Raw genomic sequence first — 24,357 nt, forward strand, 5'->3', positions numbered from 1 at the left:
GTCTAAAAGCCTTGAAAAATATCAGCATTAAATACAAACAAAATCTTTGTTAAAGAAATGCGTTACTTTCTTAAATAACCAGTAACATTTACATACAGCAAAAGGTTAGTTTCCTTATTGAGGATCTTCATTACCTGACTTTATACACTTTCCTTACTAAAATTTCCTATATCTCCATTACTTTACTTTCTACACTTTCCCTACTAAAATTTTCTATATCTACTCCTACTCTCTCTCCTTTACAATATGGAAATCAGTAAGGAGCTTTTGACAATTTGCTGAGTGCGTTGTCTGCCTTACAACATGCTCCTGTAGTCAACGCCTCGCTGTTTGTGGCTGCTGTTTGCATAAATAAATTTAAATAGCCGTAGAGCAATATGTTACGTATACGCAATGTGGGCCCAGAGCTACTAGCCACTATTGTGTTGCACTCGCCGTGCTTCGCTTTTGTACTGTTGTGGTGTGGTTAAAGCCCAACCCAAAACCCAACCCAACCCAACCCAACCCATGCCATGCATATTTTTAAGCTGCTCGACTTTAATAATGGTTTTTGGTCAGTGGTCCTGGCCACAGGCTTGATGGTTTTTTGTGAACTCCCCGGCTAGACACCTTCCGGAAAAATGTATAACAGCAGTGCTGGCGGGAAAGTATTTAAAAAAGAAAGAATAGAAAGGGAATTAAGTGGAGAAAAGTTTATGAAATAAATATATTAAAGGATACATATTTATAATAATAAATAGTTTCATCTTGCCTTGAAATATTAGACATACTTCAAATTGCCATCACTGGAATGTGTAGACCTCTCCCCCCTCCTAATGAAGTGGCACGTAATGTTGGGGTAAGTAACCAAGTACGGATACCTGAAGTCCTTGGCTTGGGCCGGAAGTTTTGGCATTACCTGCAGACTGTGGTGATGCCAGGCAATGCGCAGTGTTATTTACTGCACATAAACTTGAATAAATGCCTGGCGAGGCTGCACAGATGCTTACTTAGCCGAGTTCATTAGCAGTGTTATCCCAGCTCTCCTCCTTTCAATGCAATGCAAATGAAGTGCAAAGGATTCCTAATGCTGGGTGGTATAGAAAAATGCAACTCATTTTTAATATCCTGCGGCGGCAGATGTCGACAGATGCCGGAAATTAAAACTCAATATTCGAGTGATTGCGCCAAGCAAAAGAGGAATTGTTTGAACCATTGGCATTGCCTGTGCCATTGACTATTTGACTTGGACCGCACAAAAGTGCGCAATTGAGGCGGCAAATCAAATGAAATCCGACGGAACGAATCGAAACGTGCCCAGAAAACCCACTCACACACATTCCTATACCTATAAGTATATATATATATATCACGCAATTCGCAGTTCGCAACTAAAACTCGAATTTAAGCAGAGTTTCCCTCATGGCTTTCCCTGTCTCTCCCCTTGAATGCAGCTTTGCAGACGTGCAATTTTCACAGACGCTCAACGAAATTGTTTGATTTTGGCCAAGTGCAGCTGCGTCTCTGGCATTTTGCTATCTTATGCCATTGCCGTTTGCTAAATGTTAATGCCATTTCAATTGCAATGTCCCTCGTTCTCCTCCTCCTGCTGAATAGTCGCCCCAGCTCGGTGGCCTTTCAGCATCTCAGATCTTTTGGTGACACTGGTTGATCTTGGAGAACTTTTGATGCACTTCCTTTAAAGTTTTCTGGACGATGCAGGTTAAATTTAATAATTATACTGATAATATAGATTTTTTCTTGGATTGTTGAATAAAAGAAAAGCTTAATTGAGGGACTTTTTATTAACAAGAAAATATATAATGCTTTCTAGTTATTAATTCCTATCTTATATAGTATTAAAATTATTTTTATTATAACATTTCAAACAAGTAAATATGTTTTTTCTCTTAAAAACTCTTAAAGAGTATTCAATTCTTCAAGTTTAAATAGTTGTCAAATGCTCTTTATACATATATTTTTTAACCAGAACCATTCCGAGCCTTGAGCACTGTGCATATAGCATATATTTAGATATCCTTCGAGGGGACAGGTTTGCCAGTCGCCTTGTGGCCTGGAAGCCATGGCCTGAAGTCTGTTTTCGGGCTGGGATTTGACTTTGGCTAACCTTTGGGGCATTGGCAAATCGCTTCATAATTTGCACATAAAGATTTCACAAAAGCTACGAAGGCAAATGTGGCCAGCTCAGCAGGTTAAGCAGGTCAAAAGGGGGAGATACTGCAAGGATATTTCCACTTCTCACAAGAAATTATCTCAATTGCAACAGCCAGGTATGTAGTTACGTGTTAAGCTGTTTGATTTATCTGATTTAACTGAGGTTCCTTGCACTTTAATATTGATTATACGCCACGGTAGCTCTCTCTCTGCAAACATTAAAAAATGTTACTCGATTAGAATGACGCGCACGTCCAGTGGCAAGCGCATTGATTGATTGACTGACTAAATGGCTTGAATGGCTGATTGATTGACTCGCCCTTCCACACGTACGCACTCGCTGGTGAATTTCGTTCAGTCAACTAAAGTTGGCAATCATTGAAATGGGAAATACCCTAGAGTCCTTTAAGGATATCTAAGCTAATGCATAATAACTTAATTTAATAATTTAACAAATAATATTGGAGAAACTTTAAAAGCAAGTTTTTCAAACTGCACTTCACTTTCCAGTTTCCCTTTAAATTCGTGATATTTTCCTTTAACCAAAACCCACATCCTTTGAACTCCATTCAAAAGGGTATTTACCTCCATCGTAATTTTACCCGGAACCTTCAATTGCTTTCCCATTGAGGCCTTCATGTGCTGCGTATGTGATTTGTTTTACGCCGAATTGCATAAAACATTCGCAATTGCGTGTGCCTTGTGTGCCGGATGGAGAGCGAGTTAAGGCTTATTTATATTCACTTCAGACACGCCCCAATGCCACGCCCCTTTGGCTCCTTCAGGCTCCTTCAGTAATCCAATAATGCACCGCATAGACAGCAGCTACAAATTAGCCATCTTTCGGTGGATGATGAGTTTACATAACACACATATCGAGACCCCGTTGGCCATCATAACCTCAACTGATTAAGGCCAACGCATGGGAAAAGGGGGTTGGGCGGGGGAGACTCATGCATTTCAGAAACTTGATTAAGAAGCCAGCTCATAAACGGGGTCGAAATGGGGGGGAGTTGAGGAAGTTTGGGGTTAAAGGGAGGCGTTGGTGTCGGTGTCAGTGTCGGCGCCGCATGAATAAATTAGACATATTGCAGCCAGCGGCGGCAGGCACAATGTCATCATTCTGATGCGTATGTATATCCTGCCTCACCAGTGACATTTCCACGTTTTATTGACAGCCAGAGACAGGACAAGGTGGTGCCAGGTAGAGATGGTCATATTGGAGTCCATTTTAAAGGATATAAAGAGTTAATAGTGGGTTAGAGATGAAAAAAACTATTTTAATAACAAGAAAAACTATGATGTCAAAACATTTAATTAATAGCAATTTTTATAGATATACTTATATCTGGCATGCTCTAAAGGAATATGTTATTATGATTTTATCGATAATTTAAACCATAAATTATTTATTATAATATTTCTAAAATTTGAACAAAAAACGGCATTTATTTTCCCACTGAAACTTGGATAAATCAAAATCTAAAATAAACGCACTCCCTTACTCATTAAATCACTTTAAATAAACACTGAGCTCTAAATTTATTTCTGGTTCTCAAATTTATGAATCCTTTTTTACCTCCTAATTGATTTTAAATCAAATAAATAATTTTAACAAAAAATTTTCTATATTCTAAAATTACTAAATCGATGGCAGAATTGCTTAAACCAGTTAACCGCACTTAATAATGCTTAGGCATTATTTATACTAATTTCTAAGGATAAACTCTCTCTATTTTCGATATAAAATTTGTGGTTTTATCGATAACTCCCTCCCAACTCTTTCCCTTCTGCCATCACTAACAGCATTCATCATCAAATGGCTTCATTATTAGTTGTTACTGCACTTTGCGCGTTTGCATGTTAACATCGTGTAAACCGGCAGTTCCTGCGGAGGACAACCGTTTAGCCAAGTTGCCCCCCAAAAACTTTAATCCCTTCTGCATCCTTCTGAATCCTTTTGACCCCCCATGCAGGACGACGTGCTGGTGCCGATTGCTGACGCGTTGATTGCTTTGAAGGCAAATGCGATGGCAGGCAACTAATTAAAAAGTTATACGAGACTTGTGCACGCCTTTAACTTTGGCCAAAGTAATTAAAGTTCGCGCAGAGCGCCAAAGCCAAAATGTGTGCCTCATGTGCCAAGCGTCTTTCTCTCTGTATGTGTAAGAGAGAGTGAGTATGTGTGTAAGAGAGTGGTGTGTGTGTGTGTGTGTGTGGCAGGAGCAGGAACTCGAGCGCATTTACATTTCACACCTGCTCGTGTAAATTTGCCACAAAAACCCAACCGCGCAAAAAGTTAACACACAAAGTTAAGGAAGGCGCTTAACGAATGAACACACAAAAAAAAAGAAAATAAAATACAATTTTTCATGTTGCATAGCCTTTGGGCACAGATCCTTGGCCTGTTTACCCTGTGAATTATTAAGCATTAACATTTGGCACACGAAAAAAGGTGCAAAAGCGTAAATAATGAAGCTTAATTAAGGTGTTAATGGAATAACGAAACATATAATACATATAAAACCCAAAGCAAAAGCTTTAATCTTACTTTAATCCTTGAGAAAAACATTTCTTGATAAATATCTTGGCTTTGTTACACCTCAGCAATTAACATTTTGAGTACCTTATTGTTTACTCAAACTAAATAATTCAGATTAAGCCTTGTTTACTGTATATGCAATTAATTTAATCCTCTTAGAAAGCTAAGCCATAAATACAACAATTCAATACAATTTCTATAAGCAAATAATTCACAAATATTCCTGTGTAAAGTGTAGTTATCGATGCTGGTTGCATTCAACTAGCTCAATAGCATCTATAAACTGTATGTTAGGCCGTGTAATTGAATCCTAATTAGCCAACCAAAATTGTATACAATTGCACATTAATATCCCTTATCATTTGGGGGGGCAAAACTTCAGTTTCAGTGTCCACCCGAGGCCTTGAAATCAGCGCAAAATGTCAAAACATGCCCAAAATGTTGAGCAATATTAATGAAGATGCTTTCCACCTCAAGGGGATTTCAAGACAACTGCGATTGCAAGTTAAACTTAATTAATTCTAAGCTGGCACAAATACGAACCCGTCATAAGAGGATTAAGAGAAGGACCTCCTACCTGGTTGTAAATAGGAAACAGAGAATCCTAAGCAAAAGAGCTTTAAAATATATCTAAAGGGTTAGATTATTCATATATTAATTGAAAATGTAAATAAGTATGGTATTTCAAAAGTATTCTATAACTTACAGAGTTAAAATAAACCTTAAGGATACTAACTTTGCTATGAAATTATTCACCTTCCCCTAAAGTTTCACTATATTGTTCTTTAGATACTTCTACCTCTAGTTCGATATAAATTTTATGTTCTTCACATCTCTTCTCCTCCAAAAAAAACTAACAAAAGAACTTTTAGTTCACAAAGAAACCTTGTAGCAATTTCGTCCTTTTTTATGCATCAACGTCTTTGTTTAGCAATTAATTTGACTTGCAATGCCCCAACTCCAGCCATTTGCCATTGTCTGTCTAGACTGTGGAGACTTGTAGTGATGAGCTAATGCAGCGCTCAATTTGCGGTGCAATGAACTTTGCCTGGGCCACTTTGCCCAGTAATTACTGTAATCAGGCTGGGTAATGGCATTAAGCGAGACTTTGACAGCGTCACGCCGCAGGGAATCTGTGGCCAAGTCAACCAAATGGCGGCTCATTAGTCGCTGGAGCCCCAAAATCAACCATGATAACTTGTTGAAACATCAAAGGGAATAAACCATAAAAAAAACCTTATAATTGGATGGAGATTACAGCTATTATGTAAGCTAGAATTTTGGGACCATTTTGAATATTTTCAAGCAAGTATTGAAAGCATAGTTAAGTTTTAAATTAAATTCTTCTTAGTTTAGGCCAAGAAAACTTAAATGAACTTTGCTATACCTAGGAATTTATAGGTATTGAAATACTTAAAGCGGTTTTAAAACATTTAAAATATATATGGAGTCAAGTTCAAACCTTAAATTCCCTGCCTCGCTTTTGTCCTTTCTTTTGTTCTCCAAAAAAGAATTATGGCTTCCTTGCCTGGTATAATTTCAGCAAGTGCTCTATCTCACACACACTCTGGACCCGGACCCGGACCCGGACTTGGTTGAAACTGCAGCGGAGAAGAGCTCTCTGGGGAATTGGTTGAACGCGACAGCAGGAAACTGCGTTGTGCCGGTCCACGCTGCGTATGATTAACAATTTAAGCGTGTGCATATTTCACAGGACGAGCACACGCATTCGGGTAAAGTGAAAATTGCATGCATAGACAATAGGTTCACGAGGCTCCTAGAGGAGGATAAACGAGGGAAAGGGGCTTTAAGAGCAGATTCCCCTTCTCTGTGTACTTTTTTCTGTGCCTCACTGTTGTCGGAGCTTCTACAAAGCAGACGTCACGTCACACAAAAAGCGGTGAGTCCTGGTCGTGCTCCTGGTCCAGATTGGAGGGCAGGACCCTTACGTTACGCACTGAGCGATTTTAAGTGAGTTTTCCCTCTACTGGCCTTCCCCTTTTCCCAAACAAAGTCCTAAGCCCAACCAATTGTCCTGCGAGAGGGAAGAGTGTGAGGACAGGACATGCACACCGGTAGGGCGACTGCCTAATAGCTGGTGACTGCTACTCCATTGTGCGACTGGCACTCCAATCACCAGTCCATGCAACACTTCATCCCATCGATTCGGCACTACAGAGTCCGCTATGCCTCGTTCCATCTTTTATGGTCGAAAAACAGTAGAAGACCCGGCCCCCACTTGTCCCCAGCTTGGACACATTAAACGCATTTGCTGTCCGAGGAGCAGCAAGTGCGTCCAGGAGCACAGAGTCACTTATTGATTGAACAAGCATCCAAGTTGTCCTTTGCCAAAATGGCGATTGAATCTTGCTTTCTCTCTCTTGGAAAATGACACAACTTTGGCCACAGAATTTGCAAAATGAAAGCACATTTTTCGAATATTAAAGCCAGGTGGAAATTTGTGAGAATTTTCTGTAAGTTAAATGTGTTGGGTTTTCAAGTTGAAAAGATTTGATAATTAAATCAGAAATTGTTCTTAAAGTTTACTTTCATTGTGGGACATAGTTTGAAACTTAGGCCTGAACTTTGTTTCATAAATATAATTACTTAAAATATATAAGTTGGTTCAATTTAGTTCTGAGCTGATAGAAAATAAAGGCAATACAATATTCATATTTATTAGGGAACTATGTATATTGTATTGCCTAGGGAATGATATTGAATTATGAAAGGTATGTTGAAAGCAAGTCAAAGTGTAATTATGTAAGCAAACCGAAATACACATTACCTTAACCAAAATATGAACAAGTCAATCTCTTATTAAAATTGAATATGAAATATACATAAATTAAAAATGCACTGTACCAAAACTACACACTCTAATTACACACTCTTAAAAGAATGACAAGGTAAGACTATAGATCATTATAAGGTTTAAGAAATAATATGTATAGACATGATTTGTAAGTAAGAATCTAAATGTCATCATACTCCATAGCCTGACTTTTTCTGTAATACATTATAAGAAAACAATAATATATTCTTGTAAAATGTAATCTTTATAACCAGTCATACTAATTTCCATACTTTCGGTGTAATAATTCTCTTGTTATTGAATTGAAAAGGACAACCCAGTCTCCCCTAGCTGTTCGGGATTCGGGGAATCCATTAACAGGTCTCTCCATCTCCTTGAGCACCTCGAGAGGACTTCAAGCCGGACTCTGACTTGGTCTCTATGATGTTAAGTAGCCAGTTTGTAAGGGGATCTCACACACACAACACACACTGCATAATGGACAAGATTAAGTGAGGCGTGGGAGAGCAGTGCATTAGAGATTGAAGATTCAAACATAATGCCACTAATTGCATATCTTGATGCTTCGTGTTGGGGAGCTGGGAGTGCCTGCTTGGACTATGATTGATTTTCGACCCACAAGTCCTGGTCACGCAGCGCACGGAGACTCATTACAAAGTCACGACTGCAAACTGGGCCAACTTGGACTTGGCCCAGAGCAGAAACAAGACAAACAACAAGCTATCACAGGAGCCGAGCAACCGAGCAACAGCGGAGGCAAAAGTAATTTTATTATCAAATCTAACTTTAACAACTGCAACAAACCTTGGTACCCTGGCCTCCTCGAATTCCCATTCCCATTCCCATTGCAGGATACATACTATTGCCCTGGCTGGTTTGCTGGGACCAACTTGTTATTTGGCTTGTAAGTTACAAAGTCTTGTTCGTGTCCTCGGGGTAATAAAACAAAACTTTGTGTTGAAAATGAAAATGTACAACAGACGAACAAAATGAATGCATTTCCCCATTCCCGGAAATACTGCCGAGCCTGGCGAGAGTTGTGAGTGCAAATGACAGGCGGGGGAGCCAAAGGATTAGAGTGAAATGTAAATTTCATTCTGCCCGCTCGTCCTTTTTCTTACGACTCTCATTGCTGCTGGCCCTATTTGCAGTTGTCTAATTACAAGCATTTCCATAATACAAAAGCCAGAAGCTCTTAGCTTGAAATGACCAAAAACAACCTTGACCAACACCTCCTTATGATGAGAAACTCTGGGGAAAAATCAATGAAGTTTGCTTTGATTCCTAGAGAAGTATCTGGAAGTTGATTTGTGGTGATGATTAAAGTTCTTTGACGGATGAAATCATTTCTTTTTCCAAGAGTTTTTCTAGTTTTATATGGGAATAAAGTTGAGAATGTTGGGTCAATGAAATTTATGAGAGGCGTACTTCCAGAAATATAGCTTCTCTTATAAAGGTCAGCTTTTAATTGAAGAAATTGGCTCTGTTTCTGTTTGAAAATTAAGTAAATAAAGAAGTAATATATTGCTTAATTACTAAAGAAAGCTTCCTAAATTTTTAACAAATTATTAAACTAGCTTTTAAGGTAACATTGTACACTCACTAAATCACATGTAACTCTCATAACTTCTCATAAATTTATATATTTCAAACCCAAAAAGTTATAATCTCAATGCAAATTCCATCAAGTATAAATGTTCTAGCACAAACCTTTTAATAACTAATAATCTCTTTATAAATTTTCCTTCAAGAACACTCACTTTTTTGTCGTAGATTTCGTATCAGCAGAGTGTCAGGTTATAATTCAGAATAAGTCTAACCTTGCCGCGGGCAGAATAATTCATACCACCAACCGAAACTCACTCGACATATCCTTCTCCTGCACATTAAGGACTCAATTCCCACCGTGTGTGTGTGTGTGTGTCCAGATAAGCGCTTTTTGCCATTGCCAGAGCTACCTGCTCTTATCTGCCAAGCCATTTACCAGGACTTTTGCTTCCTCTGCCGCCGTTCTAGGCCACGGCTGAAGCGTTTCCCCATTTCACAGCTTATTGTTATTCAACAGCCAAAAGTTTTTTTTTCCCTCCCCCCTTAGCTAGAGAGCTGGGAAAAGTCATAAGAAGTTTGAAAGGTTTTTCCCAACTCGTTTTGGGCTGCTGCGCCGCGTAACTCACTCGAGTCCGGACTCTGGACCTCTTCTCTTGCAACGCCTCAATAGTTTTATGAGCTTGCCATGGCTGGGGGGGGGAGGAGTGGAGTTAAATGCATTTTTAAATTGCAACGAAATTGATCTTTAGTGGTGGAAGCTGCCACTGGCGAATTGGCGAACTGGCGACGTGAAGCCATCAAAATCCGCTTTGGTTTCTTGAGCTGCTATTAAGGCAAGAGCCAGGCCAAGTGGCATATAAATCGAATCTATCTAGTCCTGGGACATGTGTGTGAAAGGACTTTGCTAATGGGATTTGGAACTCAACAAAAAAAAGGACACTCAGGGGAATTGTTAAGAAAATTATTCCAAAGTCATATACAATTTAGAGATTCATTAAATATTAAACACCTTGAAAGTATTATATAACTAATACTAACAAAGGGAATACTCTGGTTTAGTTGTTCAAAAATTTGACAAAATAAATGTTTAACCCTAAAATACACATTTCTGATGTGGAATATATTTTGATTTGAATATAGATAACTTTATTATTATTTCTAAAGAATTACAAACATAATCGTTTTCTATAATTAAATCTTTGTAAGTGATATAAGTATAAAATACCTTATTAAGTTTTCTATTCAATCTCCACCTTTAATTGCTCTCACTAAAATCACCACAAAAGCCTTTGAATCATACGGTATAAAATCTGTTCATTTCCCTCTAAATACATTTCCTTAACCATTTCTCTTGACATTTCTTCTACACTTCCTGCCGCCATTTTGTGCTTTCGTTTCACTTCCGTTGCTCATACGCCATGTAAACACGCACTGGCAACAATAAGTCATAATGATGGCAGAAAAACCGCAATAAATGTGGCTGCCAAAGAGTGGCATAGAGTGCTGTAATTGCAGCACGCACTGTGGTTGCCTTCGATGCATTTGTCATGGCATTTATTAACTGTTCACGTGCAGCTAACAAATGATATTTCTCCTTAGATGTTTCTCCGTTTTCCACGGAGTAAGGAATTAAGCAAGCATTCAGGCATCACTTCGTGACAGCATCTTTTTTTGACAAATTGAATTTGGCGAAAGGACGTGCTGTTGTTTCATGGCATGGCCATGCTCCATTTGTCCTGCATTGAAGATGATGATGATGAGGATGCCGGGACTTGGCTGCGGCCAAGTCAGCTGGCCAGGTCCAAACTGCAGGCTAGAAGGACCCCCCTTTTTGCCAGAAACTTTTCAATTACATTACAGTTCGCTCCTCAAGTCGATGAAGGAGCTGGGCCAAGGATCCTGCAGTATCCTGCAGGAGCATGTTGCTCAGGCGCTCGCTGACAAGTCATTAAGACTGACAAATTGCCAGAGATGGGAACCTTGGGGGGAGGCGTGCCCAAAGTTGGAACCACATTTAATTAGTCTAAACTTTGGTCCACTTGCCCAAGCTAATGCAATTCATTAAACATTTAATGCCCGGCCCACAAAGTTTGTTAGATGGCAAACAACAAGTGCACTCTCCGAATTATAATGACAATCTCGTGTGTGTATAGTTAATCGGACTTGGCCCTTATGCATAACTTAAAAAGGTGCAAGACATTATAGTGTATATAAATTATATATATACATATATATTGTAAGCAGTTTTCCTAACGAAATTATGCCTTAAAGAGCTCCCCCTTTGGCCATCATTCAGATTCATTTTGCAACAAGCTTAACACACGAAACCATTATGCCTTTAGGCACAGTGGCTAAATCTCTTCAAATATTTCCCTAATTGGATGGGGTTTTATGTGGGTTTTCTTATATATTATTTAAATTATTAAGTCTTGCTATTTGTAAAGGTTTTTTATTAAAGTTAAATTAAGCTAGTGGGGATTGTGCTTTGCATAACATTTTAATGGAAGATTTCTACGTAAAACTTTAAATTCTTACACAACTTCAATGAGGTTTAAAATTTGTTATAAATATATTATAAATTTATTACACATATTATGTTCTTATAAATATATTATATATTTTTAACCACTGTTCCACCAACCATAACAATTTACATTTGCGGCTTACAAACTTCTCACGCTTCTCTGTCATTACCAGACTCTGCCGCCGGATGGCCACCATTCGTTGGCTTCGTATTAACTGATTGATGGACTCGGGCCCAATAAATTCAATTGTCAGTGTGTGGTGTGTGATGGAGGAGCACTCCTTGGACAAGGACTCGGTCTCGGACTCCCACGTCACCCGAGGGGCGGCAGATTTATGCGCTGTCTCCTGGCGGCAGGACTGACCGCCTTTCAATGTACGCACTGCGTACGAAACAAATTGTTAAGCTTCAGTTTTTCCTTTATTTCTTTTTTTTACTCTGACTTTTCCGACGCTCGTTACATAAAGCGCACATATGACAGGCAATTTGTGTTTATTGCGTGGCCATAAAGACCTGTCAGACGACAGCGGCAATGGCCTTTCGGCCAGGAAGCTGAGCAAATCTCTTTTGGCCTTCATCGTTAAAGACGCCGTTACAGAATCCAGCCAGAGTCGCAGACAAATACTTGGAGAGCAGGCATATACTCATAAGCCACAAATGCGACGCACGATTCGGTCTATCATTAAAGGTACATAAGGTTTTCCTTTCATAATGATACCCCTTGTTTGATGGGGTGTATATTTTAGTCAGAAGCTTGAAATCCAGTGAAGGACTCATTTCTGACACCATAAACCATATATATTCTTGATCAGCATCAACAGCCGAATCGATCTAGCTATGTCTGGTTGAAAATAGAAATTTTCGAAAGTTTTTCAATTCTTTTCACAAAAATTTGTGCAAGAAAAGGACAAAAAAATTTAATTTTGTAACATTCTAAATTGAGTACGCAGATTTATTAACTTGCTAAAAACCAGCATAGGAAAGCTTTCCGAATTGAAATTAATGCATTTTTGACTTAGTTATGACTTTTTCAAACTTTGATTTGGGGAAAAAAAGACTCATATAAAATAGCAATAAATATTGATTTAAATTATTGCAAATTTTTTAAAATATAACCCATTGCATAAGATCTTTCAAATATATATATAAATAATTTTAAAAGATATTGCAAATACATATACAACTTTAAATAAAATCTTTTGGATTTATAAATCGTTGCAAATAAATTTTCAATTAAATTCAAGGAAACCATTTCTAAGATGAAATATAATATGAACTCTGTATAATATTTAAATACAAAAATTAAACAAATAATTCCCAAAAATATTGTTAAACTTTTATATTTCATACATTTGATATAAAGGGTACTAACAAACCCATATCCTTGAGACTTTCTCCCTCTTCGTCAGCATCCTGCTGCCTGCCTTGAGTTGATTAATATGCAATTTTCTTGATGGTAGAATCGCCATTAATGCACAATCACACACACATATGAAAAAAAGAAACCGCTAACACACACATACTCTCTCTGAAGTGGGCCAGATGCAACTGTTAGCTGATGTTTGTTTGTTTGAGTTTTTTTTTTCTTCACTGGTCTTTGGCTTTTGTTTGTCGAGCGGAAAAAAATACAGTGGCGAAAAACAAAGGGATAATTTAAACTCTGTCATAAACTAGGTTAGCATTGCTGCCACACAGAGACACACACACACACATAGGAGACACACACACACACATATGAGACACACACACACACACCCACCCATCTGGCTGACTTCCTTATAATAACTGTCGGTCGGGTTTGGGAGTTTTTCCTCATCAGCTGCTGTTGCTGTTTGCTCCTTTTCTGCACTTTATTTCCCTTTTTTTCCGCCTTGTTGTCAGACAATACGCGCATTTATTTCATTCACTTGTTTTTTCTTCCTTCTTTTTTTATAGAGTCTCCACATATGTGTGTGTGTGTGTGTTTGTGTGGGCGTGCCTCGGCCGGGTCATGCGGCATTATGTGGTGCATTTTTTATGAGCCACTGTGCTCTGCCTTTTATCACATCTGCATATATACACACGCATATATATATATGGTATATATATGCAATATGTAGGCAGATTCTGTGCCGCACTCAGCCGCTTTTTGTATTCATGGCGAATCGCAGCCGCCACATAAATTGGCCGCAGAGTTTAAACAGAATTTTTTCCCCGGTGTGGGGGAAAATGCAAAAAAGAAAAGGTGGAAAGTTCAGCAGCTGATGGAAGAGTTCGGTAAATTATACTTACTTAAACAGGTGTGTGTTTGCTCAAGGCAATTAATGGGGAAAGTTTCGAGCGGAAAAAGGGTGATATGTTCAGTGATCTTGGGTAAAGGCATAGGTAAGCTTAAAAGTTTTGGGGATTTTTTGTTTTTTTAATTAAATATCAGAATTAAGTTTTAAGAAAAGAAATCAAGAAATCACTGGGTTTAATCAATTTTACTAGCTCACCTTTAAAAAGTACATATATTTGATGGGATGCTTAAAGCATGCCAAAAAGTATGCTATGTTTTTCTAGGCATAAGCGGCGGATATGCTATAAGGGTTTATTTTTATATATGTTAAATTCTTACATATTTCTAATGACAAACAAATGATTGAAAAACTATAAAAAATATAATTAATATAATATAATTATATATATTCAAATAAAAGCAAGAAAATTAAGCAATGTCTAAGTATATTTATTAAAATCCCTTAATAAATTTCAATAACACTTTTAACCGCCTTTAATTACATAAAAATCTCAGCACTTAAAACCAAATAAAATCAATTTCCATTAACCTTAAGCTCATATCAATTTCCATTCAAGTTTTTATCAATACAAAATTATGTTGTTACATGTGCAAGGCAACCGCAACGAATTCCTATTTAGAGTTATTGACAATCTGAACATTTTGTTTCAGCAATTTGTTGATGATTTTGTCAATAGGACTTTTAAAAAATATATGTATATTTTCCACCGTTAAATAAATAAATCCGTGCTAAAGCAATTGACATAAAAGGCTGAACAAAAACAAAAAATAAAAACAAAAATTGCTTAAAAAACCAATGTCAGACAGAGGGCCATAAAACAGCGATTAAATTGCGGATTCAGCTGTAAAAGCGCGTGGCCTGCCCTGGGTTTTTCGCCTGTTTTCCTGTTTGTTTTTTCTCTTTTTATTTGCATTGATTGAAAACCCACACACAAATCGATTATTATTAACGATTTTTTGCCAATATTTTTTTCCCGATTCTGTGTGTGTTGTGCAATTCATTTCAATGGGAGCCAAACATAAACATCAATTAAATTCGACTGAAAAATAGCATGGCATGTGTTTTATGGCACCAAGGGTTACATTTTTTTAACTATTTAATTAAATTATATCACACAGAAACCGGCCACGCCCCCCAATGGTAAGACAATGTTGCCTGCATTGAATGGTTTTCTCGGTACCCATTTCCAAACATATCACATATCTCTATTGTTTAACGGGGGGTCAGAGGTTAATTGATGATTAATGCACACTCTGCGCCACAAATTGAAACATTACCTACCCCTGTGTGGGGAGAAACAACAACAACAAAAAAGGGAGAAAGACACAAAGACATTTAATTAATGAGCAATTGATTAAATCATAAACAAAAGCGAGAAACGAGAAGCAATCTAAATTGAATTCTCCAACAATGTCACACATTTTTCTCTGTATCTCTGCATTTTCCCGCCCCAAGTGCAATGATTTCTGGACATTTGACTCAGTGCCATGTAATTGCCACAGCAATTTGTTCAAATGTCAAAGTGCTTGCCACTGGGAGTGATGCACTCGAATTTGTCAGTCGCAGCAGCATTCCGTTCCATTTCAGCTAAATAATAAATGTCCGAACAAAGCGAAAATTTGTGGCGGTTGCTTTACATTCTTTTTACGGACTTTTTGATAAGGTTTTATTTTACAAAAAGGTAGGACAACAATAAAAGGTCTCTTAAGTGGTTCTTCGACTCGAAACGATTTGTTGTTGTTTAGAAGTATTTTTTATTGCCTGAAAATAACGCGTTTTTTGAAGACATAAAAAACAGAGAAACATGTAGAAAGAATTTTGGAAAAGGCTTCTATCGAGTCCAATTAAAATTAAATTGCTTAAAAATTTATAAATTTTTTTAAGTTCTATGTAATATTTACTCTCTTTAATTAAGTTGTTTTAGTCCAGTTTTATCTTTATATTTTGAACCGTTTTTTAGATCCAAATTTCAGTTATTCTTCTTTATATTTTATATATATATTTAATATATATATAATACTCCCCTTTACACTCTTTTTCTTTAATACAAACAACTGAATTTTCAATATTTTTTTCAATCTTTTTGTGCTGCCTGTAAAATACTCTATAAAAAGTCACTGTTTTTTTCCAATTTGCATCCCAATTATCTTTATTTTCCTGCACCGTGTAACCATTTGGATGAATCACAGAATTTGGATCAGACATAACACATTTTGGGTGTTAACAAATTGAGTTCACCGGCGACCCCTGGGGTTACATACGTATCGTAATTATTCACGCCGGAAAAATCGAGTGATGTGAGGAAAATTGGGGAAAGTGGCGCAACTCGGGGGAGCTGTGTCAGTGGCACACACATTTAAATGCAAGGCCCGACACCGCCTGACAGCCACTCTACGTGGAGTGCTTGTCGGATTTTAAAAAATAATAACAAAACGAATACTTTTGACACACCAAAAAAATAAAGAGAGACAAGAACGGTGACACCGAAAATCATGCATGCAAAATGTGAGAGTAACAAAAAAAAGGGAAAATGGAAAGGGATCGGGATCGGGGGGGAAATGTGACTGGCAGCGGAAAACGGAAAGCTCGGAAGGATGACAGGACACTTTTGCAAGTGTCAGTTAAATGAAAAGCACACCAGATCCTCCTTCTCCTTCTCCCACCCCCCCAATGCCTTGTTTGCGGTTTCCTTGCTGATTTCCCGCTGGCGTAGGAGGAAGTTCCCCTAAAAACTTAAAAGATGTCAAGGTTGATGACGAGTCCTGGTCTGTATCTCAGCACATACAACACTCATGGACACTTTCACACACGAAAAACTTGGGCAGAAGTCAAAGTTCGGACGACCGACGAAAGTTGAACAAATTCAATAGAAAACAGCAAAGGGAGACCAAGTGGAGACCGTTTTGTGGTCTGTTGATGATGGTTACACCGAAGGAAATACCATAGCTTAAAGTTTCATTTATATATTTTGTAGTTTTTTTAATAAGAGAGATTTTCTAAATTTTAAAATAGTATTTTGTAGAGAAAAATAGGTTTCAGGGAGACCAAGTGGAGATTGTTTTGTGGTCTGTTGATGATGGTTACACAGGGAAAAATACCATGGTTTAAAGGTTATATAAATATTTCGAGGAAGTTTTCTGAATAAAAACAGATTTTATGTATGAGAAAATAGTATTTTGTAGAGAAAAAGACTTACAATAATGAAATGTTGATTATTTCAGCTTAGAACTAAATAATTTATAATTTATAAATATCTATAATGGGAAATTTTTGAAATATTAAAGGGGTAATAATTTCTCTGTGGAATTGTAATATTTTTTTATGTAAGCAGATCATGGTCAGCAATAAATAAATATAATATATAATATAATATATAATATAATATATAATATAATATATAATATAATATATAATATAATATATAATATAATATATATTGAATTTAAAGAAAAGACAATTGAAATTTCTTCTTTAATTTATTAAACACACTTTTTAAAGGTTATTATTAGTTTTTCAATAAAATCTAACATTTTCAAATCCTTGGTTTAAAAAAACGACTTTATATTAAACACCTCCTAAAGTTCCCTTAAAAAAACTCCATTTCACAATGTACTTATCCATTACCCTTATCAATATTTATAAAAATTTATATGAATATTATATAAACAAAATATTGTTGTGTAAAGTCACTGTATCTATCTCTTTCCCCCGTAACTCCATCTCCCTTATCATCATCACCCTTCTTTTCACGACCCGTTGACAGCGCAAATATGCAAAGTCAAGTGGCAATTTATCATGCCGCTGCACTGTCCGCCCTTCCCGCCCCCTCGACCTCCGGCCGAAAGCCAAAGGTGGCACAGCTAGGCCCCGCCACCGCGTGGGGCACTCTGGGGTTAAGTGGCAAAACTAAATTGAATCGCCAGCAGCCCCGAACTATGCGTGGGCATGCTACAAACATACGTACATATATCTCCCGCCTACAACAAACGCACCTCCTTCCTCACTAAAATGGCACACTGGAACATTTTGTGATTTGTTTGCCAAATTTTTATTTATTTTTCAGGATTTAGGGAGAGTTTATTTCGTAAAAATCAACAGAAAACAATCAATTTGAACAAGAAAAAGCTTGTATAAAATGAGAACTCTATAGAATAAATATTTATTCTAAATTTGGAAATACTTCTGCATTATTTAAAGGATTTGAAGCATTCAAATCTATTATGAGAGTTTCCAATTCTTTAATTTGCTAGTAATCTTTTTATAGATGTTGTATTATTTTTAAGAATTATAAATTATATTTTATTCTTTAATAAATATTGTTCTGTACCTAAAAGCAGTACTTATAAACTATAAGATTTTTACTTCAGAAAACACATATACTTTAATATTAAGAGGGATTTTTGATTGCTAGTGATCTTCTTATAGATTTTGTATTACTTTTAAGAATTATAAAGTATATTTTATTCTTTAATAAATATTGTGGCTATACCTAAAAGCAGTGCTTATAAACTATACGATTTTTACTTCAGAAAACACATATACTTTAAAGTTAAAAGGCATTTTTGAGGCTTGTAAAGCTGTGTTTATTTTATGGTACTCAATTATTTATTTTTAAGTATGTAGAAGAAGTTTTTTTAATAAATTTGTTTGAAAGAATTATCTAATAAAATAAAAGTAAGCCTAAAATATAATAAAAACGACCCTTTATATATAACTCTAACTCATTTCTCTCTGGAAATAAATACAAATACAAATAATAAAATTATCTACAAAATGCAAACCCTGTTCCCAGAGTAACTCTACTGGTCCCCCAGTTTATTTTCCCTTTTGTGTTGCATTAAAATCGATGCAACGCTGACCTTTCCCTCAATTAAAAGGCCGGCGGCGCACAGTGCCGGACGAAAGTAATGGGACACTTTTTGCGCTGAGGGCGTTGCTGGCGACACTTTGCCTCATTAGCAGCAGCAGCAGCAGCAGCAGCAGCAGCAGCAAAAGCATCCAAAAGCCGCTTGTATATTTAATGAATGCCTCTGCTGCTGCTGGCTTTATATTGATTTTAATTTGCTGAATTCACAGAGTAAATATGATAAATAAGAGGCAGCACTTATCTGCCGGCAAAGTAATTAACCAGTCGGATTTGGCTTCAGCAGCAGCACCAGAGCCTGTCTGTCTTGTGTCACCCTTTCTAAGCCAGTTGGTCAGCTTCACACAACCCCATCGGAGCGTTGTGCCCCAGAGGAAATGGTTGACAACCGCAGAGCAATTCGACCCCATCCGCAATACCACTCCGGAAATGCTATGCTCCCTGCCGTTGACAAGCCTCAAGAGGTCCAAACCAAAGACACTCGTCCTCGTCAGTAAGTGACCACAGCAACAGCACCAGAAACAGGAACCAGAAGCTGGGAGCTGGGAGCTGGGATTGGGAATGGGACTGGGATTGGGCAAGGGAAAGGCGGAGTAATATGCTTAATTAAACAAAACCGCAAGTGGGACACAGCAACAGAAATAAACGGGAGAAGGGTGCAAAAAGGACGTTTGCTGTTGGGCAAAAGGATAAAAGCAACTGCAGATGCAGCGCTTTTTTGTATCCTTTCGGAGCAGAGTCCTTTAGCTTTGGGAGATTAATTAAATGAGCTCATCTGAAGTTAAGTGATTTATTCTTAATTATTTGTGAAGCATTTAAGCAGGCGTTAACAGAGCTTTTGGGAAAGTTCTATATGTATTTATCTATGATATTTAAAGGAAACCAAAAGATATATCCTAGGGTATATTTTTTTAAATATAAATATGACCGTTACCAACTCCATCACAAATGGTAGATACCCTTTCGAGAGTGTTGTCACCAGGCTTAAATTAAATATTTGCAAGGACCAGCGCGCCAAAAGAGAACAAAAACAAGGACGAGGACGAGGACATGGCCTGGGCTGTAAAGTGTGAAGTGAAGCCTGGGATGAAATCAAAGAAAGTGGAGGCCAAAAACGCAGTGCCACATAAATGTGGAGCATGCAGATTGAAGTGCCAGTCCAGAGACAGAGGCCCATGGAGAATCAGTGGAATCAGAGGCATCACAGGCATCAGAGGTCTTCGGAGGCAAGTGGCAGTTGTCCAATGGATGAAATGCATTCGAGAGCGGCTTAACAACCCCCCTTAGATGGCTTTTAGGCAACGCAAATTGATCGAAAGACTGAGAGCAAACATCGTTGACTGACATCCAGCTACTATCTCTTTGAGATACACTCTTGTATCTCTCAGATACTTTCAGCCAAACGAATATTGCTTTCATAATGGCCCCGCAAAATGTGCAACAATGTGCCATCGATTTTCTATTAGCCACGAAACACTTGAGCCAGAAAACTAAATACCAAAAGCAAATATTGATAAATACGTAACGACATAAGGAGAGGAAGAAGACTGACACCTGACCTGGCCCTGCCAGGTATGCCTCCCTTCTGGAAGACCACAAAACAAGCCCATTATGAATTCGAACTAAAAACAACTCGTAACTCGTAACTGTCCAGACCAAGAACATAATAAACGGTGACGGTGACGGTATCGGTAGCGTTTCTCGGTTGTCCATGAGACCGAAAATAAAACGTAGAACGTAACTGGGGAAGAGCGCCAAGTGCCCCTGCACCTACATAGTAGGTAGCCCTTGGAGGGGGCACCACTCTTATGTCACACTGAAATCTAAAAAGGGGTCAATGCTAATTTAAAATATAGTAAATTAAGCATGTAACGTTAAAATAAATATTCCTTTATACAAGAAAATGAAAATGAATGAAAATAATTTTTAGCAACTGTCTCATGTGCCATAACAATCTTAGTTATGAATAAATTTTAAAAATATATTTAAAAAAATAAATATACTTTGGGATATATATACATATATTATATACATATATTAAAATACTATCTCAGAAGCAATTTAAGTTTATTTTTATACCCTTGCAGGGTATTATAATTTCAGTCAGAAGTTTGCAACGCAGTGAAGGAGGCACCTCCGACTATATAAAGTATATATATTCTTGATCAGGATCAACAGCCGAGTCGATCTAGCCATGTCCGTCTGTCCGTCTGTCCGTCTGTCCGTCTGTCCTTCTGTCCGTCTGTCCGTCTGTCCGTCTGTCCGTCTGTCCGTTTCTACGCAAACTAGTCTCTCAGTTTTGAAGCTATCTGAATGAAACTTTGTAGTTAGCCTTCTATATACTCTCACTCGTATATATGTCGGAACGGGCCGGATCGGACGACTATATCATATAGCTGCCATAGGAATGATCGTAAAATTTTTACAAAAAAATTTTTAACTTTTTCAGTTTTCAATAGAATTGGATCAAATTTAAGATATAGCCATTTTACTATACTCTACAATTTTGTGTAAAATTTTATGAAAATCGGACCAATATATCATATAGCTCCCATAGGAACGATCGAGAAATTAATACAATTAAATTTATAACTTTTTTAGTTTTCAGCTGATTTTCATCAAATTTAAGGTATAGCTATTTTATATTAGTCTTAAATTTTTTGTCAAATTTTATGAAAATCGAACGACTATATCTTATAGGTGCCATACAAACGATCGTTTGATGTAGAGGAAAAATGCAAATCTGTGAATGTAAAACTGCAAATATAATATGTATAGGTGAATGAAATGAAAGCAGGTATTATTATTCATTGTTTTTTAACACAAATATATATAATTTATATTGTATGGATTCCTATTCATAGAAGTTCTATCTGCAAGGGTATATAAACTTCGGCGTGCCGAAGTTAGCTTTCTTTCTTGTTTATAAGCTAAAATGTGTATTCAATTTATCTTTATATATAAAAAAAAACTTAAACAAATATGAAACCTCAGAGCAAGTTTAAGATTGCGATTAGGAATTAACTCTTCTATCTCTGTGAATAGCAGTCAAATATGGCATCTATTTCAAGTTTACTAAATAATATTTTGATAAAATTTTCACTTAACAAAATAAATTACAGTCAAAAGAGAGAGAGCTTCGTATAACTGGAAAAATCATCAATATTAATTATATGTATAAATATATTATATTTTTATATATAAAATGTTTCAAGACAGTTTCCGAACACCCACAGTTGATGGTCAGCTAAAAGTAATATAGAGTTCAGCGAAAAAAGAGATTATTAAATACAGAAATAAAAGCGTAGAGATTCCTAAATATTGGGAAATAAATTCAACTACACTATGGCAACAGGACATAATTCATTCTCTTGTATTTATACCCTTGCAAAGGTATTATCATTTTAGTCAGAAGCTCATAACAATGTGAAGGACTCATTTCCGACCCCGTAAATCATATATATTCATGATCAGCGTCAAAAGCTGAGTCGATCTAGCTATGTTTGAAAAAAAAAAAATTATTTTATTTTCAAAATTTTTTAAGGGGTTAAAATTGTCAAAAAAAATGTATCAAAAAATTGTGATTTTTTTAAATTTTAAATTGAGTACGCAGATTTATAAACCTGATAAAAACTAACATGGGAAAGCTTTCCGAATTAAAATAAATTAATATTTGGCATAGTTATGCATTTTTTTTAATTTGATTTATATACAAAATTGTCATATAAAATATAGATAAATGTCGACTCAAAGAATGGTTTTAGACATTTAGTCAGAAGCTTGTAAAGCAGTGAAGAACTCATTTCCGACCCCATAAATCATATATATTCTTGATCAGCATCAACAGTCGAGTCGATTTGAAATTTGAAATTTTTAAAATGTTATGTTTTGTAAGCAGATTTATTAACCTAATAAAAACAAACTTAAGACAGCTTTCCGAATTGAAATTAATGCATTTTTGGATTAGTTATGAGTTTTTTAAAAATTGATTTGAGAAAAAAATGGTCTTATAAAAATATTGATAAATATTGATTCGAAGAATGCTAATAATTTGTGCTAATTTATGATAGATTTTCAGTTCGACCCTTTCAAAAATAAACTTCTGCTTTCCAAAGTTAGTTTCCTTTCTTTGTTTTCCTTGAGTTTCAAACTATTTCTTCCATCTATTCTAAACTAATTTTAAAAACTCATATTTTTATAGTTCTAAAAAGATTAAAATACCATATATTTTTAATTGCCACATTTTATACACTATTTTTCTACCTGTGCATCTCATCAGTTTTAGGAGTCACTCACCTGTTAGTGCTGCCAAATTCAGCATAAATCCAATTAGTCGTCGCATTCCGATGGCCATTTCCGGATTATTGAAATTCACTATTTTAATTGTTATTATTACTACTTATTATACGAATGTATATTTTATGGCAATTCCAGTGAGAGGATGATAGCACTCACACACACCACGCACACGGTTAGTTGCCGCCGGCTTAAATTATTTAATTTATCTAAATATCAAATTGTGCCACGAGAATTGTTTTTTGGCTTAGTTTTTGCAGTTTAAGCTACGGTTTGTTGTTGTTTTTGCTGCTCTCAAACACTCACACCCACGCACACACACACACACACGCACCAAAAAGCGATCCGGCAATAAAGTCCACGGATTCGGATTCCGATCCGAAGAGCACACGCAGAATTCACGACCGGAGCTTGGCCGGAGAGAAGAGCGAGAGAGCGAGACACACACGAAGTGTATATACAATGTGAAAATTGAACCAACGCGCACGAATTTCACTTTATCACTGAATTTGATTTTTTTTTCGCGTCTTCGACCCGAGCAACATTTCTCGAAGCCTCCGCTTTGAGGGGGTAGGTTTAATTTTTAGGTGTTGCAGCAACAAAGCTTGGTTTCATTGTTCGAATGTTGCAGCAATAAAGCTCGAATTTCCCCTCAAATCGTGGTGAAAAGTTCAGGAGGGTAACTTTTCACTTTTATATATTATGGCAGTGGCCGCAAACTTGGTGTCATACAAATGTATAACTAATGGAATTTATAAAATTCTAGCTTGGTTAATTTAAACTTTTATAATTATTACAGTCAGAGTTGAATTGCAAGAGGCAAAGTTTGACGAATAAACTTTACAGAAGTATAACAGAAATTAAAAGTAGTATTAAAATTCAGTTTATGTTATTTTAAAAAAGTTAACAGAAATATATTGACAAAAAAGCTTTTACGGGACAAAATATGTTAAATCTTTAAAATATGTAATTATTCTTATGTATTCACTTTAAAAATGATGAGAATTAATATTAAAAATGTTAGGGTTCTCTTACTTTTTATCATTAACTAAATTTAAGCCTCTGGTGTTTTTGAGAGACGTTAAGCACGAATGTAAGTTCACAGTTAATAGATGTAAACAGATATAACGGGATAAGGCCGGCAATAACAAAAAAAAGGAAAAACAAGCTCGTGCTTCGCAAAACACTTTGATTTGATTAAAGTGAAATAGAAAAGTCCAAACGGAATGAGCAGTGTTCACAAAACGAACCACGAATGCTGGCAGAGCCACCTGTATCTAAATATTCACTCCGAATTCGCACTTTTTACTTATACTTAATAGATTCAACTTTTAC

The 24,357-nt window shown here is 36.5% G+C and overlaps 1 protein-coding gene across 2 annotated transcripts in view; it reads right to left on the reverse strand.

Moving 5' to 3' along the window:
• Positions 1–24,212, reverse strand: part of fipi (factor of interpulse interval) — a 79,067-nt gene extending 54,855 nt beyond the window's left edge. The window contains exons 1-2 of one of the 2 annotated variants that reach the window (XM_020946558.2): positions 24,058–24,212; positions 23,023–23,212 (exon numbers count right to left, since the gene is read on the reverse strand). In XM_020946558.2, the coding sequence (XP_020802217.2) occupies positions 23,023–23,080 (58 nt within the window). In that variant the 5' untranslated portion in view covers positions 23,081–23,212; positions 24,058–24,212. Of the gene's footprint in view, positions 1–23,022; positions 23,213–23,356; positions 23,528–24,057 lie in introns of those variants that run through there. The other variant, XM_086830923.1, reaches the window with a different exon arrangement.
• Between the last annotated feature and the right edge of the window lie 145 nt (positions 24,213–24,357).

This window comes from Drosophila serrata, unplaced genomic scaffold (genome assembly GCF_035046125.1).
Source record: "Drosophila serrata isolate PLE 108 unplaced genomic scaffold, ASM3504612v1 contig_240, whole genome shotgun sequence".
Taxonomy (NCBI): domain Eukaryota; kingdom Metazoa; phylum Arthropoda; class Insecta; order Diptera; family Drosophilidae; genus Drosophila; species Drosophila serrata.